Source organism: Orbicella faveolata, unplaced genomic scaffold (assembly GCF_042242905.1).
Source record: "Orbicella faveolata isolate gen_17 unplaced genomic scaffold, um_ofav_v1 contig_46, whole genome shotgun sequence".
Taxonomy (NCBI): domain Eukaryota; kingdom Metazoa; phylum Cnidaria; class Anthozoa; order Scleractinia; family Merulinidae; genus Orbicella; species Orbicella faveolata.
Genome location: NW_028301576.1, coordinates 322,986 through 344,462, shown reverse-complemented (window position 1 = coordinate 344,462; position 21,477 = coordinate 322,986). Strand labels below are relative to the sequence as shown.

The window sequence follows — 21,477 nt, the reverse complement described above, 5'->3', positions numbered from 1 at the left end:
GATGACATTCATTTCCGTCCGATATTTTTAAAGGTAAAAAGTATGAAAACTGTTCAAATGTTCTTTGAAGACTGCGTGGCACCAAGTTAAAGTGCAATTTAATTAAATCAGACCTTCAACGTGTCAGGTTTTTTTCTCTTTCTTTCTATTTTCGGTGAAGTTGTGTTGTGTAAAAAGGTAAACTTACGACTCGTATAAAATGCGAAAAAGTCTCTAAATTAACTTGAGTATTTTTGAGGAAAAATTCCTCTTGGGGGTTGGAAGGGTTATGTGATCGGTGAGTGAGGGAGTTATGCATGAGCGCGTGTCACACCAATCACAGTGCGGGTTGTATCAAAGAACGAATCAGATTGCCTGTTAGAAAATAAGATGGTATCTACATTAATTTGGAGACGTGTCAGATTACTGTAGTCTGTTCAGTCAAACATTTTATGGCTTACTATTTAGCTATCTTACCATGACCGATGTAACACCGCAACCAAAAAAAACTTGTCAAATTAACCAAATCATTACTGTACCATGAATGCCTCTATCTCCAACACTTCACATAAAAAAAAAATAACTCTTGCACGCCTTGGGTGCCTATGTTTAGTTTAGTCTTCCTTAACGTTAAGTTTAGGTCAGAATTTTACTGTGTTTTAAATTCTCTATATTAAAAGCTGTTAAAGCCTGTAGATTCTTTCATTCGCCAAAAGGTAATAATTAGAAATCAACCAGTGATCTTTCTGGGACACCAGCCTTGAATTAGTGAAAATGCACTCACAAAGGAGTCACCGGCTTAAGGCACCTCTGAGGACGAGATTCAAACCCAGACCACCATGCTTCAAAAACATGATTTTACTTTTTGCAGTTTTATCATCTTTACCTATGGACTGGCAACCAAAAACTCCTGCGAGACCTCTGGCCAGCGGCCCGCAAAGCATTGATTTGGCTGATGCATATCAGTACAGAAGGCTCGGGTCTTCCGTTACATCAAACCTGCACCTATGACATCATTTACCTCGAGGGTTACGACCACACCACCTATAACAGTGTGATGTATCTTCTGGGTTTGCGAGCTGGACAAGTTCTTGCTGAGGCGCTAGGAGAAACAGAATTAGTTCAGACGGTTCGCCAAGCGTTCAAGTACGGAAAGGCTAAAATGGACAAAACTTTATGGAATGAGAATGACGGATTTTATCACTCTTGGTGGGATCACGAGAAAGGCTCACCTAATTGGCTAATGACGGACTCCTTGTATGGACAAGTGAGTAGCACACTGCCTTTATAGGATCTATGGGAGCTCTATTCGATTTTCTTTATACTATATATTTGTAGTCATGGCTGCATGAGAACTTTGTTAGTTCCTGAAATGTCTTTGGAAAGCTCAATCACACAGCGGTTTAAATTATACTACTTCTACTTCAAGTTTATGATATACTCTACACGTTAAGTTGTTATTTTCTAGAGTTTCTTTTTTTTTTTCCTTATTTAGGTTTGGGCCTATGTTTTGGGTCTTGGAAGTCTCCTTGATCCTGATAAGATGAAAAGACATCTGCAAAAGGAACGACAATTGAATGACACGCCTTATGGATTGCGCGTGCTCACTCAGGGTATTCCTGCAAACAAACTGAGAAAGAAAACAAACACAACTAGCAAGAACAAAATAACAAGACAGAAAAGAAAAATACCCAGAGAAGAGGCTGTAGCGCATCTGGACAGCTTCTTTAGCGAAGTTTCCGGACTACAAAAGAAGTCCCATGTTAACAAGAATAAAGACTCTCCAAAGTTAGCTGTGAAGAAAAATCCAAAAACCAACACTGAAACAAGTAACAAAGTTCCACGTCAAGTATCTTCAGATAAACATCTGGTGAAGAAAGTGGAAATGAAAATAAAGATCAGAAAAGACAATACTACGGCAAAAAAGGGTAATGCACTTGGAAAATCGAAGCAACCAAACAAAATAACTTCAATGCGACCTGTAACTCAAGAAACTCTTAATCACAAAAATTGTTTTTCTCTCGAAGAAGAGAGCAAGTTCAACTCGATTTGGATGGGAAGCGATGCAGATTGGACAACTATGAACATTCATTTGGGAATGAATCCTGCAAAAGCACTCAAACAAGCTGAGAAAGCCTTAGAACATTACAGAACAAAACTAAACGACTTCTGGAATATTCACGGTTTGACCGCTGGCCAAGGTTATGGCGTGGACGGTCAGCCCTGGTGCACGTCGCATTACAGTTTCCACATGGTTCTGTGGCATATACCGCTGGCTCTCTCTGGTCAGCTGTATAGCGCGGTCGAACAGAAATTGACGTTTGAGCCGAAATTAAAAGTCCCATATGCTCTTCCGTTTTTCACTCCTTTTGGAAGCGGAACAGTTCAAGCGAGGAATCTCAATGAGCGCGTTAATTACATGGTGACTGTGACATCCGGGAAACTCAAACTTAAGTTATTGGCCGTCTCGAAGAGTATGTATCCAAAGAACAGAATTAGCTTGAGGCAGGGCGAGTATGTTACTTGGGAAAAGAAATGATTTCGCCCTCGTGTTGTCGAGTTCCCTGAAAATCAACTGACAAGAACAGACATGACGGCGTGATCCTTCCAGAAATTTCCCTTGATCTTTCCCTCCCTCCTCCCCCCATACTTTTCCACCTCTTCCCTCGCCCTCCATACGTCACGTGGCTATGACGCGTTCAGCATAACTTCATTCTCCTTGCCTGTTTTTGTTTTTGCTATGGTTTGTCTGTTTTTTGTTTTGTTTTTGTTTTTTTTAGTATAAATCCCCTGAGACCCCCATGACCTAATTCGTTAAGTATGAAAAAAGAGAACTTGGGTTTTAATCTCTCAACTAGTCATCACCGTTCACCATGTTGTATGTGTGAATGGTTTAATCAAAATGACGTCTGGTGTAAAATTACTTCAACTTGGAATGATTTTGCTTATGTTGAACTTGAAAGTGAATTTGTGAGCAAAACTCACCTTTTACACCAGGCCTCAGTTTGTAACAGACACAGTACACTGTTGAAAGGGACGTCAAACGAATCGTTCGTTGCAGCAGTTTTTTTTTTTATTTAGTTTACAGAAATAGAGTTACTCAAACAAGTCTATGGCTTGGTTTTATTGTTTGTGTTCTTTTATTAATTTTGTGGACTGAAACTGAAAATTGCACTTTGAGTGTGGACTGAATAAACTAAAAGTAAAAACTGAGACATTCAAAACTCTCTTCTTCAAGATGCTATTACAAACAGCATCAGAGTACGTAATTCATATTTACATTCGCAAAAATAGTCATTTCTTTGTCTTACAAACTTTTCAAAAATATAAAATATGTGATATCTAACAGTTCCACAGGATGAACTAATAAAATTGTTCGAAAAGAGTAAACTCTTTCTTTAGGGGGCACCCTAATCTCAGTCTTCGAGAACCGTGAATTTGAATTAATAGACAAACTTAACTTTGACACTGTCGACGTCTGAGCAGAACAAAAAAACAACAAAAATGCTTGAAAGGACACTTCTTAGAATTCTAAGAAAAATTTTGACAACTTTTATACGTTCTGTTTAACAAAACTATTTGCAATTATAACCTTCAAATTCAGAAGTCCATCGGCAAAGGCGATGTTTTCAAGCCAGAAGTAGTATGGTACGATGTTAATATAAGCTTCTCGTCTGAATTGTTACGAAAGGAGATGAGAAGGACCCTTTTGAAATACTAAGTGAAACACCGTTGGCATACATCCTTATTCAAGATGGCGGCTGACTCTGGTACATGAGATGCTCGTTGGCTGTATATTTGTTGCTAAATTTGTTACCCATCTATAAGATTACAAGCAAGATTACTGCGCTGGCGAGTTAAAATAATCGATAAAGTAAAACATATTTAAACATATTGCGTACGTTTCACTTTTGACAGTCGTACCATTGCTAATAAATACCTATTTTAGAGAGTTTTGTTTACTCTGCCATCAGTAACTAAGAGGCTGGTTGATTTCTGATTTCTGAAACATTTTGCTGCAGTGAGTTGACTTGGTCGTTTATCTCACGGTATGAGGACCTCCTTCTGTTCTTCCGTCCGAGATTGACATAACATTAAATACGGATCTGCCAGCCCTAAACCTTACGAAGCGTACCTATTATTGGACTTTTGTATCTGCAGTATCTGTACCGATCATATTTACTAAATAGGGAGCGGCGTCAAAGTCTATAAAGGCCGTATCTAACTGTCAGTGGATTATGTGGTTGTCGATCTTGTTTAAAGCTCAGTAGTGTCTTCGGTCAAAGAAAATCGCTTCAAGAACAAACCATTAGGTAATGAAACTTTTGGAGAACCTATTACTAACTGATCTGTGCTGTCTGATGTGGAATCTGAAGGAGAGTTACTTAGTACCATGCCATCAACATCACCATCGTAATCTGCAGGCTGGAGCCCCGGACTATCTCTACCTTTTTCGTAATCACTTCGGCGGAAGACAACAGGTGAATTATTGTCGTCCTCATTGTCGTCCTCGTCGTCGTCCTCGTCGTCCTTGTCGTCCTCGTCAGAGTCCGGCGGTGGCGGAGGAGGTCCCCTGGGGGGAGGAGGAAAGAACGCCTCGTGATCTATGTCATCAAGTTCATCTGAATCTCTGTCGTTCATGGCCGCCATGGCAGCAGCGTAACCAAAATTTATGAAGCTAGAAACACCGTGAGAGATGCTGTCATTCTCTTCCAATGAACTGTTGTCTTCCTCTGCTGGTATGTGAATTATAACCTCTTGAGCTTCCTGTATCGATTAAAATATGGCAAAACAAGTTACCCGTACCGCTCGGTGTTGGATAGCTACGCAGTCTTTACTTCAAAAGCAAGGATTTCTTATAAAGTCGAAACAAGTCGGCTTTTTTCAGCTTGACACTTAGGCTTCAGTAAATTTCTCTAATGCATGTTAATAAGTCACACTAGCAAGCAGAACATAATTGTCATGTGACTCGCTTAGCAGCTTAAACAGGAAAGGAGTGGGCACCACTGATTTATTCACTGACGATGTTTATACTCTAATTATTGAGATACGAATCGTTTGAAAAGGAAACTTTGGTCCTTCCATTAACAGCTAAAACTTCTCGAATCATTTAGCTCAATGATAGTGCTCAGTTATTTATAAAACAACGTTTTTATGTTTACGGAGGACCTGCCTTCCCTTTACCGGTTATTTAAAAGTTTAGTTACTACATTCTTTGGTTAATGCCGTATTTACAATTACACATATTTATATTTATGTTTTGTCAATAGTTACATTTTATAACTTGGTAGTGTCACATTTAAGATCTCCCGGATGAAACACCATTTGACGACCTTCGGTGCATGTTGAACCATTCTGTTAAAATTTCAAAAAGCAAAAACCTTCATCCAGCTTTATTTATTCACTTTTTAAGCAGATTACTGAGATAATTGTTAAACTCTTGGCCGTTAGCTTTGAAAATCTATGAAGAGTTTTCGGCGAAGGTGTAAAATAAGGTCAGTGTCATATTATAGAAAAAAAACTGTAGTTTTATCTCGGATCAGGTTTAACACATGGAATTTTCATAAGAATTACAACCTTAAATGATCTAAATGGTACCTGACGCGGCGGAAATTCTAACTGCGTCTCATTCAGCATTAGTTACAATAATCCGCCATCATGTTCTCGGATCTAAACAAAGTCGTAATAACACCATCTTTGCTTATCCAGCAATAAACATTTAAGCTCACTTTTTGCGATATCCTTTCTGGGAGTTACATTAGAAGTAATTTTGTTGCACAACAAGAACTGCCCTTATAAACAGGCGAGTGCCGCAATAATAATAATAATAATAATAATAATAATAACTTTATTACCGTGTCAGTTTCACTAGTTTTTACAAATAAAAACTAATTGGGGACACCTCTCTACATTACTCCATAAAAGGGTGAGTGCTTACCTGTGCAGAATCTACATGGTCTGACGTCACGGCACTTTGAACAGGGTCAATGCTGAGGGAATAAAAGAAGGGGTTTCTAAATTGAAATTTCTACTGATTTATACATAAAGATTGCTAAAGAATATTTATAACTCCATGCAGCCGTCAATTTACTCTTGGGAGAGTTATTGGCATTTGTCGAGGATGAGATATGAGGTTTTTAACCCAAAGTTGTGTCTATCATACAACTGTTGTATAACCTGAATGGAGGGTAATAATAGGCTTTCAGTCTTGAATTAGTTCTTATCAACTGTGGCACAGAAGACCTAAGTACAGATCAAACACAGGGAGGTCTGTACTCAAGAGCGAGGTAAAGATTCTCCCGTACGGAGTTCTTTCAATAACATTTTTATTACATGACTAAACCAGAATTAAATTAAGTAAACGCGCAGAAAGCTGGTATCCGATTGGTTCTCGCTGTCAACATGGTTGCGAATGAAGATGAAAAATTTGGACATAAGACGGTCAGGCCAAATGCTTTCGTATTTTTCGTTTGTAACTTTCTCACGGTTACTGTAACAACTAGACCGGTCTAGAGGCTGTTTAAATCGAAATAAAACTGGCGGCTGCCTGTTATTACTTACAAGAAGGGTTTGTCATTAAAAGTCACTTTTGGTTTTCTCTTTTTCTTGAAAGGACTTTGACCTCTCCGTTTTCTCCTGAAAGAAACGCACAAAAAAACTTTAGAGTGAATTTAGTTCTAAATCATTACTAATGTTACAAAATGTGTTTGAGGCAGTAGAGAGAATTTTCATACTGTTGAGAAAAATTCGCACGAGATATAAACAATGGCGAACATTTCGATTAGGAGAAAAATACTTCAACAGCTCCTGATCTGCACCACTTTAAAACCTCGTAGAACTAGCATTGCATTTTATATTGTTTCAATTCACGCTACAACCGGCTCCACATAACGCTGTATTCTAATTTCAGTGCGTGGGTTAAGTGATCCTGTACCCTTTTAAATGCCTTTATATTTTTGCGAGGGGGGAAGATAAGACTGCATGAAATGCCTGTTTTCTGTACCATTTTGGACCATTTTAGACTATTTTGGATCAGTAACCGAATGAGCACTCTTTCACCGACCAATTTACGGGGATTTTCAACTTAGAAGGGACTGCATGGTTTTGGAAGTTGGTAAACCCGAGCCGTAGAACAAGTAGAAATATTCTGTGTTACGCTCGTTTTTCATGTTTGTTATTAACACTGGGCAACAGGAAGATATAATTTTTCATCACGTTATGCATGGTTAATAATTGAAAAACACTCACATGATCAATATAATTATCATAATTATTGCTCCAACCCCAATAATTACACCAAGACAAATCATTGCTCCAACCACAGCGGATAACTCGTTCTCAGTCCCCTTTCGAGCCTCAGGAGATGACGGTCCGTCGGGGAGCTGGTACCATTGGATATTAAACTGTTTGTAAGTACTATCCAATAGTTCCTTATTGTCTGACAAAGAACTAAAAATAACAAAGATGTTATGATTTTAAATCTGCAAATGTAACAATCGTTATTGCAATTGCTGCAGGAGTGGTGCGATTCAGTTTAATGTCATCGGAACCATAGTTGACGTGGCTTCGGTTTTGATTCAGTTATTGGTTTCAACAAGATTTATTTCTGGGCGCCAGTTTCAAGAAATTTCTCTTCAACGGGGTTTCTTTGGTCTCATGGCCGAACATTTTTTTTCATCGTATGATGTCATGTAAGGATGCACTTTATCTACGACACCCATAACTAAAAACATCATGAGCAAGCACTTCTGTTGTTTTTAACAACTGGTCTTACTACAAAACGTTTGTTACTTTGTACCTTATAACTTCAGTGGCTGGCATCACTTGCTTATCTTTCACCACATGAAAAGTCACCACAGTCCTGCAACACAACGAGGCACTAGGATCAGGTTCCCTCGTTCATTTTATGAGCAGCTTTCGTAGAATGAAGGTTTAAAAGCACATTGCTTTTGAAGTTGGAACAAGATAAACAACACCAACAAATTGATCGGTCTCCTAATCTTTACACTTATATATCATCAAGTGTCGAGTGTTGTCCGATAAATATATATTTTGTTTTTGCTCTCTTCTATTTTTTTGGTTAATAACTTAAATACATTCAATACACACTTACATACTTACTTTACAAAATTAAATTATTTTCACCACTCACATTGCAATACTCGATTTACAGTACACTATTTACAGTGTTGTCCAATATACTGATTTGGTAGTACTTACGCGTTTTCGCCATTTTCTTGCTGTAGATATTTGATAAACGCTTTTCCTCCAGATACGGTTTCGAGCATCCTACCAATAAATTAAAATGTAATAAAATGTATACATTTTAAAAGCATTTGAAAACATATAATGATAATAATTTGCATGGTGAGGTAATAATAAATAGGTGAATACTTCAGGATATAAGTACGCGATATGGGTTTCAAAGTGTTCTCGACTCAAAACAATGTTCAGAATTTCCGTTTTCTTAAATCGAGAGAATTCTATTAAAACTGCGCCTCATTTCACACCTAAGAAACTGCTGTCGGTGTTTTGTTATCTCTTCTGGTATCACTCCTGCCTTTATGAGAATAGAATCTTTATCGCGCAGGACGAAGACCTGAGGAAACAAAACAAACAAGTCTTCAAGCCAACCGCCAAAGTTATTAAAAAAAAAAACAAAATATCTTAATTGACCACTCCCCCAATGGAGCTTTTCAGGCAAATGAATCTAGACTACGAGTAGTCCCTCTTTCGCATAGTCCGTCGCGCGTGACGCGAAAGAAAACCGCGGGAAAAAAATGGCCGCGTGACAGGCGCGCGCTTCTCGCCCGTAAAATCGCTTACAATACGATTACTTACAAAATGCAGTCCACGGTATGCTGGAGGGCAAAAGATAGCCCGGGTTTACAAGCAAAATTTCACAGGCAGGGTAGCCTTACAAACCGGGACAACTTAATGCACGGTTACACTCAAAGAGAGTGAAAACAATCAGAAAGTTAACCCGGGTAGGCGGGTTAACCCTACCTGGAGTGTTTGCAAGGGAAAAGGTTAACCCCTCTGCCAGGGTAACCCGCTTACCCGGGTAACCCTAGCTGCCTTGTAAACACGACGAAGAAGAAAACAGGAAATGTGTGAGTGCTAGGGTAACCCTCTCTCCTTGAATACAGGCCCTAACAAGCCGTGTACTATGTTTACAGAAGACACTTACATCCACAGTAGCGTAGGTACTTGGTTCTTGCCCTCCCTCTGAAGCACTGACCTCCAAAGTGAACTTTGACCCATCCTTATCAGCCAACGAGGCTGCTACTCTCACGTGACCCGTATATGGCTCGACATGAAACAGTCCCGCTCCATTACCACTGATGAGTTTATAGAATATGATTGAGTCAAAGTCATCATGACTGGCCTGGAAAAATGATGTTCATAATTTACATTCATGTTTCTCTAATGACATATGCAATAGCACATAAGGACCTAGACTTGCATATACAACTCCCCCTGATAATCTTTTAATCCAGTATCTCCCCAGTATACGCGCAAAAAAAGACAGAATGGTGGTAAGTACGTCATCGAGTCGTAATGGCTATGTTATGCTGTCATAAAGTTTTGATTTGATTTGATTTGATTTGATTTGATTTGATAACCTGAGACAATAACAACAAAACTAACCTTTACAGTTGTTACCAACGAATAATAAGTCGTTTCTTTGTACACTCCTAGTAAATAATAACAAAAAATTGTGCAAGGTAAGAGTCTGTATCAACGGGAAGTTGCAACGTATTTTTTACTTGTTTATTCATTTATTTACATAACTTCGTTCTATCTCCACCACCCTATGGTTTCCAGTCCGCGTGGCTGGTAATTGAGCTTAGCCTCAATGGTTTCCGGTTTTGTGGAAACAATGCTGTTAAATCATTTGTGACACAACGCCTTTCAATTCCAAAGAGCTTCATCCTCGTAGCCGTTATGTACTGATGATCTTTTTGAACTTTTTCATTCAACTAGTTGAAAGAATTTGATAATCAATTGTACAGGAAAACGTGTTTTTGCGAGAGCAGCTGCTGTTTGCTTATCGATCAAATTAATCTTACCGGCTATGTACGATCGTGGCGAGAAAACATTGACAACAACGAAACCAACATCATAGCGAGGATGAAGTCCGTCGTCTTGTGCTTTTACTACAAGCTAAACAACAGATACTGATGAGTAAATATTACAGTAATGAAATAATAAAATCGTTTTTTACCCACGGTGTCCATTTCACATTTAATATTGTACTCTTCTACAAAGCCTGCAAATTACCAAGTAAATTATGATAGAAACTTATTCAACTGACAGGGTTATCTACAGCCACAGTGATAGCTACCATGGGTAATATTTTAGCACAAAAAAATACTGTATTGCCAGAAGGGACCTCTTGAGAGAATTACATGATTTTTGAAATACTGAGCTGTTCTACTGCCTCACGGCGATAACGAGTTTGAATAGAATAGTTTGCCAGTCTGCACAACATGAGCTATCCAAACTCGAGAACTATAGTAAGGGAAAAGAAGAAGGATTCGAAGTCACCATGGCGAAATGAGAGATATTGAAGTCAACAATATGAAACAGTCTAGTTAAACATAATTTGGTTTAACTAGTAAAAAGAAAAAACACTCCTTCTGGTAGGATGATACAAGACTACTATATCCCAAATGAGTCTAACGAACAATAAAAACACTCTGTCCCAATACCGTGTACTCTTCAGGGTCAGCGTCGTTGTCAAATGTCCCGGATGTGGTAATGACGCCTGTGACATTATCAATAGAGAACTTGTTGTCGGCGCCTTGAACAAGGTGATAAGTAACTCGCGCGTTTCTGGCTGCATCGGCATCTGAGGCTTGACACCGAGCAACAAACGAACCAGAACCGGCACCCTGAAGTAGAACGTACGAAGATCTGATGCGTTAAACCATTTATAACGAATTAATCATCTTTTAAGCTGTACTTCCTGTGACATTCTACCAAATAATACCAATAACACTAGATTAATCCTTTCAACCTCGATGTAAAGTGTAAATTCTCCTTACTGTTGTAAGAGATTTCTTTGAAAGTCAGTTCTGAGAATTGAATTGACAATTGTCCATGTTCTCCTCGCCCGTGTACCTTGTAATATATTAATATTTTAAGCCGAACTAAACTATGATCAAAACAACTTGTTACCTCCAAAACAGAAGCTCGAATGATCCTCGCTTGAAGAGCTGGAGAGTTATCGTTAGCATCTATCACGTGAATCGTGACGTTACTAAAGGCTTTGCGTGGAGGCTGTCCCATATCAGAAGCTGATATGTTGAGTGTATGCTGAACTGCAGACTCGTAATCAAGTGGTTTCACCAAAGATAACGCTCCGGTTTGGTTATTCAAAGCAAAGATTCCTGATAAAGAACACAAATAAACAGACACTAAAAACGCCATGTATTTCTCCAATAGATATTGGTAAGAAGGGAAGAGCGTTACATTATTTATTCTGCAGTTATATGGAGGCAATACTAAATGACAAGAAAGCTGTGGCAACGCTCGAGTTGCGTCCTTGCGTCTAAAACTGATGCATCATGCATTTGACAGCAAAATGTATGCAGTAAGACCTACGATAATTAAGCAGTTAATTGGAAAGATGATTTTAAAATATTGCTCCGCGTAAAGTGGCTTCCTGACCAAAGCGCACTTTACAGCAGCAACAGCTTTTTTTTTTCAATTCCTTCTTACTTTTTTTGGTGCAATGTCTTTCGGCCGTGTAGGGGCAACCTAATCATAAGTGGTTGGTATGTCCAATGGTCGATATGTCTACAAACACACACACACACACAGACAAGGATGCACAGAAAAAAACAATTTTTAGTTAAAGCAGTTTGAGAACTGCAAAGTATAACTGGTCAACGCGACTCTCAATAAGTGTATCTATTGATAAGGAATAGGAAAAACAGCTGCTAGTCGCTGTTAAAACAGCCTCTGAAAGTCACACATACCTTGTTCATTGCCTGCTATAATCTCGTACATCACTATACCGTTCTGACCAGCATCTGGGTCACGTGCCGCTACTGTGAAAACAACAGTCGCTGGTGATGTGTCTTCTCCTACACTTACCGACGCCTTGTTCTCGAATTTTGGAGTGTTATCGTTAGCGTCCAAAACTTTGATAATTATCTGAAGAATTAGAAAAAAGAGAAAAAGGATTCTCATCTTTTTACATTCACATGATACTAAGATGGAAACTTTTCTTACATTCCGCATAAATATACGCTCCAACAACAAAAGCAACATCCAATTTTTGCCATCAAAAGCACACGGCAATATCATGTCCAGAAATGCACGAAATTGACAGATTTGAGGAAATTTCGTCAAACTGAGTGAATGTTCATGGATTTGACGATTTTGCCGAATTTTAGTCAAATTTGTCAAAGCCAAATCAGCTTGGCGTATTTGACGGTTTTGACGATTTTGTCACTTGGCTGTGGCCAGGAGTCCGTTTCTCGAAAGCCCCGGAAACTTTTCGGGCCCTAAAAGCCATTTTTAGTTAATCAGCATTTAAAGACATAGAGGTGTAGACGCCTGAAACTTATTGTACGAAGGGAACTCTGTTCGTAGTAAGAATACGTGGAAAAAACAGCTCTGTAGTCATAAGGTTTGAGATTTTGCTACGGCTTTTCGGGTGCGAAAACTTTTCGGGACCTTCGAGAAACGGGCTGTGGCCAAAAAGGACTTAAAAAGGCACACCAGGGCAATGATTCGATTCTGGGTTTTTTTTTTTTTTTTTTTTTTTTTTTAATGTCACGCCAATCTAGCAGACGGTAAAAAAAGTCCCTCACCATTGCAAATCCTTTGTTTTTTCCATTGCTCAGTAACTCTATAACCAAAGTATACTGATACTGTTCTTCTCTGTCCAAAGCTTGAGGGCCGACTTTGAGCTCTTTTGACGTTCCATTGATGAAAAACTTGTCATCCTCACCGCCTTGATGAATTTGGAATACAGGGTTTGATACATTAAAATATTGTTCCAGAGGCTACAAATAAAAAACACAAACAAAGATGTTAAAGACATTTTACTTTACACGCGAAGCTGGTTTTTAATTCTTGAATAAAAGAGGAACTGACGTACCTTTAAGTCAAACACTGTTGTGTTAGCTTCGTTTTCCAGCACCACAGTCTCAAATGTTCGATTTGGCATTGCACCCACATTTATCATGACCAAAGCAAATGCAACAGGATGATTGGCTGATTTTGCCTGAGAGAAGAAATCAAATTACAACTTTAATTAAGAGGTAAGCACTCTGAGACTTATTCATTTCTTTAGAGACGTTTATACAAAACGGAATTTATTTGTCGGTAATGATTGTTCGTGCCAAACATGCATGTCTTTCTATGGTTTATTCCTGCACGAAATGGAGAACCCATGATGCACTTTTCTAAAAGAGGGATCTATACTTGTCTCATTCCAACAAAACCAACTTTAAGCTATTTTCTTGACTAAGAATGGTAAGAAACGCAAGCACTCCATGCGTTCTGTCGCGATAGCTGATTCATCATATTGCTTGGACTACTTACCGTTACTATGATGGGATAGGAGTCTCGAGTAAGATTACTGTTTACTGTAATTGAGCCTGTTATGTTGTTGATCGTGAATAACTTGTCAGGATCACTCTCTGCAATATAACAAAGCAAACGCTGGTCTTCAAACATTCTGACCTAAAATGCTAGTCTCGCCAGGGGTCCTGTAGTTCTCCCTAGTAGAGGGTCTGGTTTGGGTAATCGGCTGTAATCACAGCTATATATCAGTCAAGTTTCAGCCATTTCCCAGATTTAGAGAGTTTAAGCATGACGTTTACAGCAGACGGCAAACGGCAAAGATTACCTCTGAATTTGTGTTCTTTTCTTCTAATCCTTTACTAAATCACACAAAAATAGAAAAATTGCCCCTACTATTCACCTCAAATACAAATATTTTCACGCTAACTGTATAGACAGCTGAAGACAGACGGCAAAAATTTCATTTTTGCCGTTTGCCATTTGACGTAACGTCATGCTTAATCTCTCTATTAGTAAATTCTTCAAACCTCTGATCTCAGCTGTCATTGGATAACGTTGCTAACACTTAAAACGGTTGACAAATTCTCAGTTAACAGTTACATTCAGCTCCCGTGCTGCTCCCGTGTAGTTCGCGACATGATGGTATCTCCTGCTAGCTTGGGATGTGAAAATCTGACATATGAGGACATTTTAAGCTCGGTAATGAAATGTGAAGGTGAATTAATCAACATGACACGAGCGTGGGACAAAGAAAAATTCTGAGTCCCCGACAGGAATCAAACCCATGACCTCCCGAACACCGGGCGGGCGCTCTATCCACTGAGCTACGAGAACTCGTGGAGAGTAAGGTCATTTAGCTGAGTTCATATATGACAGGTGTCCTGCATACTGCTAGGATCAACGCTATCGAATTCATCGTGAGTAGTGATCAGTTAATAAAGATGGTGAATTTTAAGCTCGGTAATGAAATGTCAAGGTGAATCAATCAACGTGACGCGAGCGTCATGGGAGGTCATGGGTTCGATTCCTGTCGGGGACTCAGAATTTTTTTTTGTCCCACGCTCGTGTCATGTTGATTAATTTACGTTCACATATGGAGGGCAGGTTTTAAGATGAATCCCTCTCCTTCCTCGCTATACTCATGTTACGCGGAGGTGTTTGTTTTTCTACGATATTGAATTTCCTGAGCTGCTAGTCCAGGATTCCTTTCTCCTCATGCAGAATGCCAGTCAAAATACAGACCAATAAACACAAATTTCCCTTTTTGCCATGGTGACGCTTACTAATTATGAGTGCATTTCGTAAACAAGAGGAAAAGTCATGTGATATAGTTGTGCATTATGATGTTGTCTACCGATTCAAGCGTTCTGGTTAGTTAGTTATTATTATTATTATTATTATTATTATTGTTATTATTATCATCATCGTCATCATCATCATTTTTATTATTATTATTATTGTTAATATTATTATTATTATTATTATTATTACTATTACTATTACTACTGAGTCACAGGATCACCAACCTGGATATATTGCATAGGAGACTGGAGCCTTCACCGAGTCTTGGTCTTCAGCGAGCACTTTAACGATTTCATGGCCCTTAGTTGTCAGAAGAAAAAAGGCGTTTCACAAAAACGAAATTATCATGAGAGTACCTGCATATCTAGAAAATACCAAGCGTTATCTGGGATTGCGGCTAACAAGGGGAAACTTTTCCTCATATTTGTTACGTCGAGTGCCCGGGCAAGAATAAAGATATCGTGGCACAACAATGAAGTTATTTAATGTCTGTGTGAAAGACATGATCAGTACAGAGTTGGTTCTTGTGATATGTGTGAGTTGACAAAACCAAAAAGAAATTTAGGTTTTAGAATAACTAGACACTCTCCTTCCTTTTTTGGAATAACAGGTTACTCCGGTCCTGTTTGTTTTGAGTTCTTTTTACGCCATCTCCAGAAATAAAGCACGTGGGTGAGACAGAATTGTATTCGAGTACAAACCTATGTAGCTCATCAAGTCTTACAGTTGTGTTTAGTTAAATGATTTAAGTAAACAGCAATCCTTCTTACTTGTGGCGTATCGACTTCAATCAACGCTTCATATAAATACTGAGAGAACTTTGGTGGAAGATCGTCAGCATCTAACACTCTTATGGTCACCACTGTCCAGTTTTGGTTGCCCGTGGGTGCACCATGTTCATCCTGCAGAAGATTAGGTAAAAGTATCAAGAGAAGAATTTTGTAAGGAATGACAAACCTCAAGATGATGGATGAGGTTAACTTTCCAGTATTCAGTCGTCAAATACAAATCTCTTATTGAATTAGATATTTATGAAAAGCACGGCACAACTTAAAAGAAGTCCGAACTGTGCTTAAGAATGCGAGTACGTCATTTTCAAGTCTGTCTGTATTGTAATCCATTGTAAACCAAAATAATTACAGGTATTCATCCTCGCTTCTAAACGGCTTTCTGTTACTCGTCGAATATTGTTTTACAGCGCACGGCTTTTTTATTTATACCTCAGGGGTGAGTGGAAGATAACAGTCAAGCAAAGACAGAAAGCTAGGTTAGACTATGCACCTAACGCAAGATATGTTCTTACCGTTGCCGTTATATTAAGATAATAATACGAACTTGATCCCTCGAAATCAAGTGGCTTTTTCAAAGTTATCTTCCCACTTAGACCAGCAATTTCAAAAACTCCTTCCTGAAAATGAAATAAGTAAATAAACGCATTACCTACTGGTTGCATTCGCTGCCTTGCATAAAGAAACCGATATTTTAACGGTAGTCCACGATGGCATCCTCTCTTAATTTTTGTGTATTTCTTTAGCACGTGGTATAGTTACTTTACCAACAGTAAAGAAGTTTGTAAACGGTTAACCTTGGAATCTTACAAGTCTGATTAAAATTTAATTGCCTTTATGTTAATCTTCGGCGACTATCCGTCGGATGAAACCGTTTCAACGATGAAAGGAGATGATAGGCAGTTACAAAAAGAACGCTGTATTCAAAGGTGAGTTGAGCAACTGAACCAGTTTTCCTGTCCCCGTTAGTTTCACACTGAATGCAGTGGGATTAATTCCAAAAAGAATGAACTTGAAAGTATGAAGAGGGTGCTTTAGTAGTAAAATTTAGTTTTACTAAGAAACAGCCTATGAAATCGCTGGGAGAAATTGAAGAAATTATATGACATGTCAGAATGCAACGTTAGAGATCATTGGACTAGAATAATTAAATCACGAGATACTGAAACACACAGTGTATTATCTTTCGCCCACTTACTTTGTCTCCTCCTGCGATTTTGAAGTACACTGTATTGTAATGATGATCTGAGCTGTCTTTATCAGAAGCTGATACCTGGAACACCACCTCGCCAACTTCTGTGTTCTGATTTTAATAAAAGTTAAAACACAAATGTAAAACAATAGTGGTGGCATGCAAGCCTGTCGTGCTAGTCTTGGGTAATACCTGCTGTGAGCAGTCTGTGAAGTGTGTCACGATTATAAGCTCTCTTGCTCGTATTGCCTGATAATCATTTACCAGCTCAATATAGAGTAGTGAAGTCCGTGAACAGAAACTCAGGTCCTATTTATATGGTCTCGGTTACCCGACACAACCCTCCCCCGAGGCAAATTTATCGAGCGTTTATATATATGTGAAAACGTAGTCCCTGTAGGTTGATCCCGCATGATTATTCATAACCCTTATTGATACGAATTTCTGCTTCAAATCCTAAACCTAGGCATTGCGTGATACTTGCCACACCGAGAGTTCTCCCGTTAGGCGAGCCAAATTAAGCGTTTATATGAAGAAAAGTTGCCCCGCTTGCCAGGGTTACCCTACCTGCCGAGCCGAGACAACTCACCCACTCGAGTTGTCTCGCCCACGAGACGGTTTCGCGATCCTCGTGTAAACGGTTTGCTGAATTTTGCAAAGAAATAAGCTAAAAGTTACCTTGGGCAGGTTAACTCGGGGGGAGGGTTGTCTCGGGTACCGGAGGCCTCAAAGTGTCGCATTTGAAGATGAACATGTCAGAGGTGCTGGAGGAAGACAATTAGTTCCTGTACTGGTTAGCCAACAGCTCCTAAGTTATTAATTGACTCTGCTGGGATTGCTTTACATTTTTTGGACAACTCAGCAAATGTTTTCACTGACTGAAGTGTTTCCCTAGTTAACACTGTAAGTAATTGAAAGGTTGGTTTTTATTTCGCTTTTACCTCAGAAATGTTGACTTGATATGGCAAGTTTTCAAACTGTGGATAGTTATCATTCAAGTCCAGCACAGTGCAAAAGATAATTTTTGTACCCTGTCGAAGAGAGCAAAGGAGAAATATTTAGAACAGTTGAAGCCTATGATGGCATTTTCTTCAGATGGTGGCATAGTTCTTCTAAATGTGCTCTCGAAACAGCTCAACAAATTGCAGAATTCACTTTACTGTGCAAGGAGAATTCCGGCAACTAATCCGGCATAGTCAACGGAACATGATTTTTAGCCCGTGCTCAGATCCTGAAAACGATGAAATAAATGGCCGGATAAACCAGGAAATGAAACGAGAATGTACGTCCCTTGCCCTAAAAAAGTACATTAAAATTAATTTCAGAAATGCCTCTAACCTTATTAGATTCGTCGCTTTTAGAAGCAACCACGTCAAACCGAATCGACGACGACGTTCCCTGAAAAAATATATATATAATTTAGGGTTTAAACAAGACGAGAAAACACCGTGTTTTAGTCAGTGCTTCTGCGATCAACTAAAGGATCAATTAACTGACCGTGCGCAGATGGACGGAATTTACTCTGAATGCTTGTTTGTTAAAATCACCAACGTTTTGGGTGAACCGAACAAGCCCTGAAACGGTTTTAACAATTTCAACGCTTGTTCGGATTGAAAAGCTCTATGATGATAGTGTTTGATTACCTCTCTGTCCAAAGTTCTTGCAACAGTAATAACACCAGTCGTGCTGTTTATTTCAAACCATCCTTTGTCATTTGTAAGGGAATAAGTGATTTGAGCCCCAGTATTTGTCAAGGCCACAGCTTGCACACTTGCAATGAACGTTCCTGAGGAAGAACGATGTGGAAACTTATCAATCGCAGGCATGATAGCTCTTAATACGCGCTATGAGTTGGGAAAACGGTTGACATGCGATGTTCGGAAGGGTTCAGAGCAATCAGTGGTTCAGTGAACATCAGTTGGGAAATAACAGTGCCTTTTCTCTATATATTTAGATTTCTCTGCCTTAACATAACATATATATATATATATATATATATATATATAGTTAGTTATATATATATCAGTATATAACAATGAAGATGACGACGAAAACGTTGTGTCAATCGTCTGTCATTTAACTATTCAAAGTTTAGAGGCACTCGTTGACAATCATGGCCCTCTAATTTGGATGTGAGTTATTTAACTGACTTTCTTTTAGCGATCCGACAAATTAACAAAACAACGAAAATGGCCACAGTTTGCGGTTGTTAAGTGAGAGATCCATAAAGAGAAAAATCGCCGGTTTGCTGACTTTTTGGTAGAAGCGGTCCTAAAATCACAACTCAGTCGACGAAAGAAGAACACGTTTCCAAGACTCAAGGGCAAATTTTGAAAACGGGTGCCTAAATTTTTCTATTTGTGATCAAAATTTCGCGCTTGTGCTTCCGTAACTCGTGATAGCAACCCTTTGGTAGCTTGCGAGGACTAGAATTAGTAATTTTTAACACTGAATCTTTTAGGTTTCTTCAGTTTGATGTAAATATCATTGTATTTTCGCCATGTTGACGATAGAGACCCTCTGCTCAAGGCTACTGTGCTTTATACCAAAAGTCCTTTTGATGTTTTTTCAGTTTCCTTACCAGGAGGACTAGACTCATTCACTCTTGGCTCCAGCGGTAAATTTGGGCTTGGAAAGTAAACACCTGCCAAAAAAAAAGAACAAATTCTACAGACGCGGCGCACACTCCATAATTAGATATTTAGTTGACTCCCGCTAGCCTTTATATTAAAGGAAATAAAGAAAGATTCAAAATTATCTCGGGAGATAATAGGGAATAATTCGGTATGTGTTTCAATCAGGTTTATTTCAGAGAAACACGAAAACTGGGGCGATACTTTGCTAATATAGAGACAGATCTGAAAGGAATAAAACAAATCAAAAGAAGACAACAGAATTAGAATAGCTATATAGTATGGTGGGTTACTGCAGTACATAGTTGTAAAGAGGTACTTTGTTGTAGAAACAGTTAATTCCAAGACAGTAATTTTGGGGAACTTTGTCTGATTAACTTTTGACTAATGTGGCTCGAATTATGATCGTATTTTACCCCGTACATAATTTAAAAATTAATTAACTAATAATAGTATTAATAGTTCTCTTAGAAACCGAATCACAGTATCCAACCTGAACTGAACTTTATGTAATTTGAACAAATGTAAAAATTATACACTCTCGGCCAGGGTGATCACAGACGGTTTCAGGTAATTTTTGGTCTTACTGTGGCTTGTAGTCTAACACTGTATTTAGAATAACTTGGAGGAAAGAAGAGTGGGTGTAATCATCAACCAATTGACACGTTTTAAAATAACATTACTTGCAGTCAGAACATCCAAGCGACTTGTTAATTTTTTTTTTTTTTTTTTCACATAAACAGATAGTGAACTTTCAAATTAGTTTAACAAAAGTTTCCCCCCTTGTCTTAACACAGAACCGAACTGATCTTTCCAACCAGGTCCTGGTTAACTGATCTACAGGCAAGACTTGAGAAGCTACAGCCAGGATAAATTTTAAATAATAACTGCTGACACTCCGTTCAAGCATTGGACTGTAAAGTTGAATTATTAGCACAAAAATGCATGGTTGTTCTCGAAATCAATCCCTTCAGTCTCCTACGAAACAAAAATCTCAAAATGTTGGAGGACATTGGAAAACTATACACTTTTTCCATCCACCACCGACCACTCCGTGAAAATATAATATGTAAGTGGAAAATATGAACTTACAAGGAAATACTGGAATTTTCTAACCCGCAGGAAGTCAATTACCTCGAGGGATGCAAATAATAAAACAAAACATGTCGAAGTGAAGGCTAAAAGACAATTTAAGGATTAAGATCTCGTAATTCAATCAATGAACAGAATACAATGTCAATTAAAGCCTGTGAAGGCACTACCAAAGTTTGGCATATCTGATGTCTTCTGCAGTGGTTTATGTTTGATGATCTTTCTGAAGTGTATACAAACTATATAAACGTAACATATGCTGATTAATTACCGCAATCCATAGAAGGGATATAGCATATAGAGCAGTCGCGGTTTGTACTGTTACGAGATAACATCAGTAAGAGTACAATCCATAAAGGTAACTTTGGCTCAATGTTTTTGTGTTCTCTACTCGGAATGCAAAGAAAGGAATTCGCGATACGCACTTACTCAGTGTTGTATTCAGTACTTGGAGACCAGAGCACATACATGGGCACACATACCCAGAATACATAAGGAATTTATTTGATTTACTTAACTTACCTTCGATCACGCCAGGCTTGAAAGCCGCCAATAAAAACATTAACTGAATTAGCATGGCTTGTGGAGTTTAGTTTGGTAGAGTTCAATCGTGCTTCCTTGGATCGTCGCCGGTAAAAGTTCAATCGTCTTCCTGAGCCGCTGCGAGAAACGTGTGCATGTACGAAGCCAGATTTTACATGACCTCTATTGCTTCGAAGAACGCTAACAATGCAGACTACAGCTTCGTCTCAGAACGGGTCTGTTGTCTTAATCAACACGCGATCGCCTCGATTCCATCATCCCAAGCATTCATGTATCGCTAACAAGCAGTGAAATTTATTCGATTTTAATTTCAATTTTTGTTTTCCCACACCAAAAAGATTATGCAAATCTTGGCAGTTCTGCATGAGCGAGAGCTTGATTACATTGCATTTGCATAAAATGT

At 38.7% G+C, this 21,477-nt stretch overlaps 2 protein-coding genes across 2 annotated transcripts in view; one reads left to right on the top strand and one right to left on the bottom strand.

The window, feature by feature from the left end:
• Positions 1–3,153, top strand: part of LOC110051693 (uncharacterized) — a 14,276-nt gene extending 11,123 nt beyond the window's left edge. The window contains exons 10-11 of the mRNA XM_089277342.1: positions 851–1,246; positions 1,475–3,153. Of these exons, the coding sequence (XP_089133468.1) occupies positions 851–1,246; positions 1,475–2,518 (1,440 nt within the window). The 3' untranslated portion in view covers positions 2,519–3,153. The remainder of the gene's footprint in view (positions 1–850; positions 1,247–1,474) is intronic.
• Positions 3,097–21,477, bottom strand: LOC110051692 (protocadherin Fat 3-like). The gene is made up of 25 exons (XM_089277341.1): positions 21,054–21,477; positions 19,388–19,450; positions 18,450–18,592; positions 18,145–18,204; positions 17,748–17,837; positions 16,813–16,917; positions 16,130–16,234; positions 15,597–15,728; positions 15,051–15,126; positions 13,543–13,640; positions 13,097–13,222; positions 12,807–13,001; positions 11,967–12,144; positions 11,164–11,375; positions 10,695–10,877; positions 10,053–10,146; positions 9,631–9,677; positions 9,170–9,367; positions 8,490–8,578; positions 8,200–8,268; positions 7,778–7,840; positions 7,228–7,428; positions 6,541–6,615; positions 5,918–5,969; positions 3,097–4,746 (listed from the first exon to the last, which is right to left on the bottom strand). The coding sequence occupies exons 1-25, from the start codon at positions 21,106–21,108 to the stop codon at positions 4,237–4,239; spliced, it is 3,219 nt and encodes a 1,072-aa protein (XP_089133467.1). The 5' UTR covers positions 21,109–21,477; the 3' UTR covers positions 3,097–4,236.

What these genes read in the sequence shown, in the direction of transcription:
- LOC110051692 (XM_089277341.1), bottom strand. Translation starts at nt 21,108, where the DNA reads ATGCTAATTCAGTTAATGTTTTTATTGGCGGCTTTCAAGCCTGGCGTG. An exon ending in CAAGCCTGGCGTGATCGAAG is followed by an intron (nt 19,451 to 21,053) that starts GTAAGTTAAGTA and finishes TTTTTTTGGCAG; the next exon opens with GTGTTTACTTTCCAAGCCCA. An exon ending in GAATGAGTCTAGTCCTCCTG is followed by an intron (nt 18,593 to 19,387) that starts GTAAGGAAACTG and finishes GTTCTTCCTCAG; the next exon opens with GAACGTTCATTGCAAGTGTG.